General features: G+C 44.2%; 1 protein-coding gene across 2 annotated transcripts in view; it reads left to right on the forward strand.

Moving 5' to 3' along the window:
* Positions 1-6,478, forward strand: part of SPRING1 (SREBF pathway regulator in golgi 1) — a 17,217-nt gene extending 10,739 nt beyond the window's left edge. Inside the window, exons 2-4 of one of the 2 annotated variants that reach the window (XM_007455862.1) lie at positions 2,748-2,899; positions 3,291-3,404; positions 5,489-5,572. In XM_007455862.1, coding sequence (XP_007455924.1) covers positions 2,748-2,899; positions 3,291-3,404; positions 5,489-5,572 — 350 coding nt within the window. Of the gene's footprint in view, positions 1-2,747; positions 2,900-3,290; positions 3,405-5,488 lie in introns of both variants that reach the window. The other variant, XM_007455861.1, reaches the window with a different exon arrangement.
* Positions 6,479-10,986: the final 4,508 nt, after the last annotated feature.

Consider the following 10,986-nt stretch of genomic DNA (forward strand, 5'->3'; position numbering starts at 1 on the left):
AGATACAGGCACCAATCGGTTCAGGAACCTGCTCAAGGTGGCAGGGGCTCTTTTACAAACCATAAACGGGATATCATTATCACGCCAAGAGAGTACCACTTTTCCTTAATGTCAGCTATCCAAACAGTGGTCAGAGTTCCCCGATTGGTTTACAGATTGTTTATTCCCTTTTCACCTGGTGGTTTGCAACAATCTGGTTAGTTTGGAAGAGTAAAATTGGCTCTCAGAGAGTCTCAGAACAAATGGGTTATGAATGTCACAATACTGAAATTGATACAGGTAACCTTGAATTAGAATCTTCATCGATACCTGATGAAGCCCAGCAAAATGAAGACACATGCTGTCTTCAAAATGAAACTATAATGCTTTTTATATATCTATATTTAAAGTTTGCAACCCCAGCAAAATAATTAAAAAAAAAAACTTTTACAAAAAGATCTCAAAGGGATCAGAGCAGATGAGATTATTTGGGATTGAAGGAAGGAATTAGGAAAACCTCCCACGTAGATTAGAAGAGCTGGAAAATTTTGCACAAAAATGCACTGCTGACTCAACAGTGCCCAGCTCTGTTTTTAAGATCACATTGAAAAAGCAGATTAAATTGCAAGTAACATTTGTTTTGCTTTGTTTTAACAGTAAAGTTTAGCGAAGGAAAGTTACTTCCATAAGATGACCAAGCTAGTCAGTCAGGGGCAGACCTAGGACTAAGACCAGGACTGAACTTGGAGTTCAGTGCTTTTTTCTTACAGCCTTTTGTTTGTATGGTACTCAGTGAGAAAGTGTGAAATCTTATGACTTGACTTTAATATTAGTTATGAATGCCAGTTTGTCCTTTTCTTTTGTCTTAGCTAGCAAAAGAATGATTTCCCTCTGCTTAATTCAAGTGAGACAAAGACTCTCAGATTTCTTAAGTTCCAAGAACTAATCAAAAAAAATCCAAGAACCATAGGTTTTATTTTACCTCCATGAATGCAGGAGAGGAGATAAGCAGTGTAATAAAGAAAACTTGCAGGAATTTTTGCCTTTTAGCAAGCAGATGCCACCCCCACGAGTGTTGCCAGGGTGACACCTTATTCAGTAAGACAACCAGCAGAGTTACAGACTTTTCAAAGGTTAGAAGTTGGTTTCCCAGTCAGTAGCAGCACTCTCTGAGGTTGTGATCTCACAGGACTCCTCATTGGAAATAATGTTTGCAGGAGTACATTTCTGATGCACAAGGAAAAATCTTGATGGACTTTCACCAGAAGTTAGAAAGACCCGCCTGGTTTCAAAGCTAAATACTTGCAGTTTGTACTGGGGGAAAAACAGAAGGCCTGAGATGCTAACACTTATAACATGGAAAAGAGAAAAGGGCAGAAAGATCATTTCAACAAGTGTAATGTTTTACATCTTTCTGACACAGATCATGTGATAAGATGCTCTGTATCATTTGGGGTAGAATTTTGAGGAACATGCTGGCTTATTCAGATTTTTAATTTATAACCCTTATGAAGAAAGTGAGTAAGAATAGTTAGGAAGAATCCCAGAAACATTTAATGTGGCATTAGAATCATCCTGTCTTAATTTAGAAGACAGAAGGCATAGTTAAAACCACAGCAGCAGCGATCTGGTTCTCGTAGGCCTCAGTTTCCCCAATGTGACGTGAGGGCCCTTCTGGTCCCTTCCACTCTTATTTTAATGGTGCCTCCTGCTTTGGCACAGACTTTGTTTTCCAGAGTAGTTTCTGAAAACAACCTCATGCTTCACGACGTCTCATTCTCTGAGGATTAAGAAGCTGGGGCATTTAGAATGGAATGATGTGAGGAACAGCTGCTCTGCACCTCTGTGCACCCGTGGGCCCGTGTGTGTACCTGTGGGCCTGGGCCTGCACCTGGGAGTTTCCCATGGGCCACGTGGTGTCCCTAATGGACTTATTCTTACATTTTTCTGTCCCACTCCCAGAAGGATATAGAGAAATGTGTATTTAGCAGCTCTGAACAATAAATTAGCTTTTGTGAGGAGATTCTTAAAGTTGAGTATGAATGAATGAACTAGGTTGGAGGGGGTGTGTTTAGATGATGAATGGAGGGAATTGGGAGGATTTTTCTTCCTTGGGTATTAGAGTACTCTCATTCCCTAATTCTGAGGGAATTCTGAATTCAGAATTCCCTAATTCTGAATCCCTGCAATGTATACTTAAAAGGAGCCTAAATCAGTTTATAAAGCTTAGGTGTGACTACTATTTTTAAAAATCCTTCAAACTACTAAATAAATGGTAAGTATTTAAAAAGTATTTAAATGTAAAAAGTATATGTGGAGATTTTTTGTTTGTTTTAAATCTAGAAGGATCTCACTTTCAGGAGTGAAAACCTTGGTTTTTTCCTCTTTTCAGATTTTTCTTTGAAAAATAATGACATTTTTTCCCAGGCATAGATGAAAAATTGGCTTGCATAGGTTAGCACAGGAAAACATAGGCGATGTGATGATTGCATCAAATATGTGACAGCAGACTAAAAGGTAATTTTAGGTAGATTAGGATATATATAGCCTACTTATAAAATGGGAGTCCAAACTGCTGCATGCAGGAAGCAAGCTCTGATTAGACACGCTCTGATTCCAGGTTCTGTGGTCCTTAGGATGCCCCTGACTCCAGACTCTTATCTTTATGTTCTTTGCATGCAGGACTTTCATTGCTGCCTCGTGATCGCCCCTGGTGGGCAGGTGGGGGAACTGCTGGGTTTATACTCAGGTTAGTCTCTGACTTTCAGGTTACGTTTGTGAGAGGAAAGATTTGCTGATAAATGGCTGCTGTAACGTCAACGTCCCTGGCACAAAGCAGTACTGCTGTGATGGCTGCTTGTCCAATGGCTGCTGCAGCGCCTATGAGTACTGTGTCTCCTGCTGTCTGCAGCCCAGCAAGGTATGGAGAGTTGCTCCTTGTGCTGCATCTCCTTTATTCTTTCTGCCTGCATTTCACGAGGAGCATTAGAATCTTCTTGTGAGATTCTTCTGGAAATAGAAGGGAACCTTGTCGGTGTCAGAAATGGCTGCTGTGAGGTAGCCTTTGTCTACAAGGAAAGGAGGTGGTCCCAGTTCCTCCAGTGGTTCTTTGGCAGAATGGGCCATTGTATTCCTAATCAGATATCTAAAGAATAAAACATCAGCCCTCCTGCTCACTTGAGCTCCCCTCTCTCTCTCCTTCCCCTCCTCTTCCCCGTATCAGCAGTCTGTTAGTTTAGGAGAAATTTCCAAGGTTACCTTGTGCTTCTGAGTTTGGAATTTGTTACAGGTACTGACTTTTGTTTCCGTAGCAACTTCTTCTGGAGCGCTTCCTCAACCGGGCAGCTGTGGCATTCCAGAACCTCTTCATGGCAGTCGAAGATCACTTTGAATTGTGTTTGGCTAAATGCCGGACCTCATCCCAGGTCAGAAGCTGTGATGCCTCTAGCTGGGGTATTTGCTGGTGGGAGTCAGTGTCTGCAGGAAAACTCGAAAATGTGCGCTGGGGGCTTTTGGTGGGGTGATAATGGAGAAGAGACTTAAACGACGTTGTGTGGAGCTTTGGTGGATTGATAGTACATCATCCCTTGGTATCCGAGGGTGATTGGTTCCAGGACCCCAAATCCCTAAATGTTCATATAAAATGGCATAATATTTGCCTGTTACCTACTTACATCCTCCCGTATCCTTTAAATCATCTCTAAATTACTTACAATAACTAATACAATGTAAATACCATGCTTTGCTTTTTGGAACTTCTTGGAGTTTTTTCTAATACTTTTGACCCGTGGTTGGTTAAATCCACGGATGTGGAACCCGTGGTATGGAGGGCTGACTGTATTTAGAATGTGAACATGATATTTATACAAGTTAGGGATGTAAAGTATCTATATCAAATCAAGGTCTGACTAACTTGCATCTTCCCTATCTGATTAGCTTGTCTGTATTTTAAGTGGAAGCTTAAAATTATTTTTAAGTCTGGGTGGAGTAGTAATAGTCCAATTCCTGAGAGAAGTTCTCTCCTCCGTCTTTGAAATTTAAGGCTTTCCAGCAACCACTCGTTTAGAGTGGGTACTCATTTATTCTGGGACAAAGTTGTTTATTTTAGGATTCAAGGGGATGGGGCAGCTGGGTGTTGAAAAATACACAGGTAAATCTGTAGGTTGCCAAGCTCTCAGTACTTTTCAGCATGTTGTCATTAAATGCTTTGCTCTTGGGCACTAAACACGGCACCAGCTGCTGAAAGCGTCTGAACGTCTTTGCCTTTCCATCATTCCGCATCCTCTGCTCTCAGCCTTTGTGATCAGGCGGTTGTTGGAGCTCTCTTTGTAAAATCACCAGACGTGTTTGTCATACGGGCGCTCTTCCTCTGGCTTCCATTCATGGTGTCTGCAAGACTGTCCTGGCTCCGTCTGAGCTAAATGACTCATTTGTCATTCTCTGGAACTCTTGTACCCTTTGCCAGATTTCTGTAGTCTGCCTTTGGGTTTTATGCCACTCTTTATGTCTCTGGTCTGCTCTTAGAGCATTCAGCATCACTGGGTAAATGTTTCAGGGATTATAATGAGCATTTGAAACATGAAGCAATTCCTGATGTCCTTGTTTTGCTGGAAGAGCTTTTCCATTTGAATGGGCTTTAAAGGAAATGTGGAGGATGGCTGAACCCATGACTTGCTTTGATTCATACTGTCATTCTGAGAAATGTTAGAAAAGGCCAAGTATTTTCTTTCTTTAACTGATGAAACCCAGGAGTTATTTCCAAACTTGGGTGAAGATGCTAAAATTTCAGACTTTGCATTTTCATTGTAAAGAGAAATTTACCAGTTGGCAATTTGCCTTTATAAGTGTCCCAAGAAAGAAAAGATTTGGCTGCATGTCTGTAAATTGGATTAATACTTACAATTTAGATGTTTAGCCTTGGTTTTAGGCTAATTAATGAATTCTAGACTAGCCAAAAACTCAAGTTGCTTGTATGAAAACAAATTGCTGAAAAATTAGCCACCACGGATGATTGTCTGTGTTAAATCACACTTTGCTTGGCCAGATGAAGCTTGTGTGGTACTGTGGGATTCGGCTTGTGTACCAGCCCTTAGGTATATAAAACTTGACAAAAGCAATTTGAAGTGCATCTCCTTCATCTCTGCAGGGTTCAGTGCTGGGGACTGAATTCCTTTGAAGCACGGGGTCAGGTGCAAAACACCCATTGGATCTTAATCTGACTTAAAATACTTTGAGGAAAATTTTTTGTCTCAAGTTATCCTAGTCACAGCTAGGTTGTTAAAAAAAACTCACTAGTGTGCATAAAAGAAACAGTCCTGTGGTGACACTATGTCCATTTTCATGCCCTTCATTGGCATTCTGTGCTGAGCATCTGCGTTTGCTCTAGAAAGTGCCCTGGACCCTTTTGGTGACATTTGGAGATGGACTCACCCGGGCTCCTGCAGGGAGCGTCTGCCGGACGCCGTCCTGCTCTCTCTCACGGCGCTCTTCTCTTCCCTTTTGCCAACAGAGCGTGCAGCATGAGAACACCTATAGGGATCCCATAGCAAAGTACTGCTACGGAGAGAGCCCTCCCGAGCTCTTCCCCGCGTGACGGTGAGGGAGACTCAACCCACTGGGAGGATGCGCTGCTGAAGAACTTGTAGCCTGAAGCCCTTCTCTGGTCTTCAGGAGAAGACTTGACCTTGACCACTTCTTGTGTTGTGCTCTTTGGCCTCACTCGCCCCCCGGGCTTACCAGATGGACTTGTTCCGTAAAGCAGTTGGAAATGCCAGCCAGCGGGTTACATTCAAGAAAGACAAGACTGTGGGCGACCTGGTGAAGGCATCAGCGCTCTGAGCGCCTCTCCTCTGCGGCTGCTTGGGGACGTGTGGGCATCTGTGTGTGTTCTCCCTGGGCCCTTCCCTGTAAAGTTATTTATTGGACTTCTTTAGAGTAGTGGGAAAATTCTCATGTTTCCTGTAGGAAAATTCCTTAATAGTTGAGTATATTCAAGGAGATTGTTCTTGTTGTTTTCTTGTGTTCTTGAGTTTCAAGAATGAGATTGACCCTTCACCCAGATAAAATGTTTGGTCTCTTAGAACATGCACGTTCTCTCGAGGTGGTTTGTTCTTGGTTTTGTTTTAACAGCATCTTCAAGAGTGGGCCCGGAACACCGTGTCCTGACATCTAAAATTGTCTAGAAACTCAGATGCTGTTCCCTTCTCATCCTGTGCCAACTTTCTAGCAGCTGGCACCATGTGCTCTCAGGTTTTTTTCCTAGTGGTATTTGGATATGCTTGTTTACCTATGTGCATGCACCGTTTTAACCAGAAATTCTGCCTTGTTGTCCTGGAGGGTTCTGTTCTTGTTTCCACTGCCCCTGTTGTAATGACTGGTCTTCTCAGCCGTGGGACAGTGGGAGCCTCAGGAAAGTCATCTGCTGGGTGGCCTCCTCCTCTTCTGTCATGGAAACCCCATCTTAAGGTGATTCCTCAGTGGAGATACATCTCGCAACTGACTGTAAGTGGTCGTCCTTTATCGCTTTCAGCTTCGGGAGATGTAATAGGTACAGACATTTGGTTTCCCTGTGATTTACAAAGAAGAACAAAACTCAAGTTTCTGTCAGGGTGCCCTAAGAGACTCACATCTACCCTTCCTGGACATTGGATGTGCAGGCTGCTGGTCCACATGCTGGAGGCGTCCTGTGTTTCTAATATGACACTAACCCTCTCTGGTCAAGGCTGAAAGTATTTGGTCCTCAGATCAAGATGTCGTGCTCCTCTTTCCTCTCCAGAGTCACATTACTGCACACTGTTGTTTCCCAGAGCCCCTCACTAACCCTGGTATTGGGCAAGGTCTTCCTTGTTCTTTTTCGGTTGTTCAGCGGTTGCCCTCAGAGCAGAGCACGAGCTTTATAGCTCGCTTTCAGCATTTTTATTTCAGTGGAGCTTTTTCCTTGGGCCATGTTTGCCTTCCTGTATGTTTCTGCAGTCTATTCAGTGGAATAATTTCCCTTAACTCCCTCCTGTTACTTACACTTATCTTCCCAAAGTAGTTTGTCCCCCTAAGTCAACTTTCTTAGAGGGTGAACTGTCTGGCAGTTGTTTTTAATGTTAGATCCCAGGAAATCTATTCAGTTTGCATCAGGTTTTTCAGATTCTGTGTGTGTTCACTGGTGCTAAATCAGACTGTGTGTGAAAGTAATGGACACGTCTGCATGTTTCACCAGCTCATTGCTTGTGGTAACTCAGTCTCCTGGTAGTTGTCACTGACCAGCCTCTCCTTTGAGCTTATTTGAACCCTTGGGCAAAAATGTAGATTTACTGTGAAAACAGTTTATATCAGAGGTCAGCCATACCTGTTTATTCTGTATTTGAATATTGGCGAGCACGTTTTGCATTTTCACTGCTTTCACAGCCTTTGCAGCTTAGGTAGAGAATTAAGCTCGTTTGTTCCCACCTCATAGATGAGGAAATGGAGTGAAGTGACTTCCCTGGGCCCCATGACGGAACCGAAACACGACCTTCATCTCCGGCGCTGGGTCCACTGTCCTTCCCACCACCCCTCGCCAGCTCCAACGCTGACTCATCTGTAAACACTCCTCTGAGAGCATACAGATCTCGGTTGTCCAGGCCAGCAGAGGGGAGAGGTGGTATAAGTAGCCAAATTGGGTCAATAATCCAAAGGTCATTTTCATTCAGCCCTGGAGTATGTTTTTCTATACTCCTAAGAGGCATGTTCACTGTTTTGGAAAGTCACGGTACTGCAGACTCTGTAACGAAGCCACCCAAGGACGTGGAACATCATGGGCCTCTCCAGGCTTCTAGCCTGGACCCCTCCCTGCTCCCCTCTCTGGTTTGTTTCTGGTTCCTTCGACTGAAGGTTTTCAGAATTAGGGACCTTGTTGTAGTTTTGTACGCCCAGAGCTTAGCAAAGTGCGTGATACACATCGGATTTTAAGAGAAGATCAGAGAAGGAATGAAAACACCTTTAGTTTAGAAGAAAAATTTTTAAATTGTTATGTTTGGGGTGAAAGGTAATTGGGTAATTCAAAGTATTTCTCTCAGTTCTGAATCTTAATTGCCATGCTCGTTGCTGGAGCAATAAAGATAAGGTATGTTCTAACAGGGAAAGAAGGATTCTGTAGAAAAAGACACTGTCTCCGCAGGGCCTGGGACTTGGGGTGGCCCTGGACCTGGCGACGCTGGGGCTGGCATCCAAGGGCGAGCTCAGCAGCTCTTGGAAAAGCGGGCAGTAGGATTTTAGAGCAGGGTTTGCAGTTTTTGGCTTGCTCCTGGAGCTGACTTGGAGGCTGTTCAGGGAGTGCCTCAGTTGGTGAGGCTGCAAAGGCGCTGTGGGAGCTGTGTGCAAGATTCCGAGCAAGCTCTTCCCATCATTGGGATTTGCAGGTAGATTGTAAATGAACAGAGATGTTGCTTATTTAGTCTGCTCTTTTTTTTTTTTTAATGATTATTGGAGTATAGTTGCTTTACTCTGTTGTGTTAGTTTCTACTGTTATTTAGTCTACTCTTCACAGGCTGGAGAGAATTCAGCCGAGAATTCAGCCTCGCAGTCAGTAACTCCTACTTATTAAGGCATGGCCTTGGGTAGTCTTTCCTTTTCTGAGTCCCAGGCCCTGCTCTGTGATATGGGATTGCATCTGCTCCTTGTGGGGTTGTTGTGAGGTGTGGGGTTGTTGAGTGAGTAAAGGCCCAGTGCTGGGCATGAAGTCCACATCTGCAGTCCAGTGGGGGTCTGACATCACGTAGTTGGCAAGGTGAGGATGGGTGGGCCCCTTGGGTGGAAGGGTGGCAACTACAGAGTTCTAGTATTATTTTTACTACTATTTTTAGAAGAGCTCATGCTAAAGATAATTTTTAAAATGCAGGTAATTCAGAAATGTGTCAAGATGAAAGTAATAATGACCTAAAATCATGCAACCTAGAGATCAGCCCATTTTTTTTCTCTTTTCCTCATGACTTTCTAGGCAGATATGATAATACTTTTTCTTTTTGAAAGCAATCCTCTGATGGACATCCTTCTATGTGACTTATAGGCCTATCTAATAATTTTTAGTGACCACCTGGTTTCAGTTTCATGGATATACTGTAATGTTATTAATCCCTGCTGAGGTCATTTAGCTTATTACTGTTTTTTTTTTCTTTTTTGGCTGCTACAAATAATGCACTGATGATATGCTTTCACATACACGTTTGTATGTTTATTTGAGAATGATTTTCACCAATTTATACTCACACCTAAACTATGTGGGGAGTAGGACTTCCCTGGTGGTCCAGTCGTAAAGGATCCGCCTTACAATGCAGGGGACGCAGGCTTGATCCCTGGTCAGGGAACTAAGAGCCCACGTGCTGTGGGGCAACTAAGCCCGCGTGCCACAACTACTGAGCTCGCAAGCCTCAAATAAAGAACCTGCGTGCCGCAAACTACAGAGCCCACACGCCCTGGAGCCTGCGCGCCACAACTAGAGAAGAGAAAACCTGCACGCCACTACTAGAGAGAAGCCCGCCCACCACAACGAAAGATCCCATGTGCCACAACTAAGACCTGACACAGCCAAAAATAAATAAAATAAATAAAGTATGCGGGGAGTGTCTTTTGTCATATACCTACGAACCCCTTGGTATCATTTTTTAACTCTTTTTGCTAATGGATCTCTATGTTCTAATTGATATTTAATTTCTTCCCATATTTTGATTGGGTGTTTATCTTTCACATGTGGTAAACTGCTCTTCTTGACCTTGGCCAGTTTTACTTTTGTTGGTCTTTTTCTTACAGAGCGTTCTTCACTGAAGGAGGCCTTAAACCCCTTTTCTTGTTTTCTTCAACCCTGCATTACTCAGAATCAAGTGGCTCACTTGTTGACTAACTTTTCCAGTTGGTCTAGGGCAGCAAATGGGGGCAGTTTTGCCCCCAGGGAACAGTTGGCAACGTCTGAGACATTCTTATCACAACTGAGGGCAGGTGGTATGTGTAGTGGGTGGAGCCCACCACTGCCCCCATGACACAGAGTCATCCAGCTCCACGCATCAGCAGTGCCAGCCGAGGCAGAGAGGCCCTTCTCTCGGGTCACATTTTACCCACTTCGGTTAAACAGAAAAACTACCAGGATCTGAGAGCGGACTTGATTATTTCGCTGCCCTTGCCTTCTGCTGCACGCAAGTGCTGCTGATTAAATTACCCTGGAATCCCATAGGACGTGCTGCTTCCTCCCTGGTCTCTACCAGCCCAGTGCTGCCTCCAGGAATGGCATTGTTACTCTGCGGCGGCATCCCTCGCGCGCTGACACAATCCAAGTGCAGACACCTCCCGTGGGCAGAATGACCAGGTTTACAGAGATGCCCCCTCCCCCCCCCCCCCCCCCCCCCCCCCCCCCCCTACAGTAGCTCTTTGCAAGGAGGGCCTTTGGGGGTGGGGCGAGGGGAAATGAGTCAGTACAGATTCTATTCGGAAAACTGGTCATTCTACTCTAAAAAGGTACCACATAAGTAAGTAGTAATAATTAAAAGAAAAAAGAATCCAGTGGGATTGTGAGAGTTCTTTCCTACACAGCCCTTTTCCTGACTCTGTGGCATCAGTGCATTGCCTTCCGGGCCCTTTGCCTGTGTGGACTTTTGTTGCATACTGTGTTGTCATGGTGTGAGGACAGTTTTGGGTACCAGGATCCCCGTTTTCGCTCAGTCACATGTCTGCAACATTCAGCATCCAGTCAGCTTACACAGACATGAAGAGGAACAGGTGGCCCCCGAGGGCCTGAGTGGGGAACAACAGCGGTTGTGTTTGTGCGGCCGACTCCGTGTCCCGGCAGCCCCTCGCCATGTACCTTCAATTGTACAACTCGACTCATGTCTGCTGTTAGAGCTGAACTGCTGGACTTTTTAAAAATAGAAATACAGCCTTTAATATTATAATAAACAAAACAACTGGCCAGTTACAACCACCGGGCCCTGCAGTCAGTCAAATGTTTGGATAGGGGTCCAGCTGTATTGTTTCTCAGGACTGCACAGT

This window comes from Lipotes vexillifer, unplaced genomic scaffold (genome assembly GCF_000442215.2).
Source record: "Lipotes vexillifer unplaced genomic scaffold, Lipotes_vexillifer_v1.1 scaffold970, whole genome shotgun sequence".
NCBI lineage: Eukaryota > Metazoa > Chordata > Mammalia > Artiodactyla > Lipotidae > Lipotes > Lipotes vexillifer.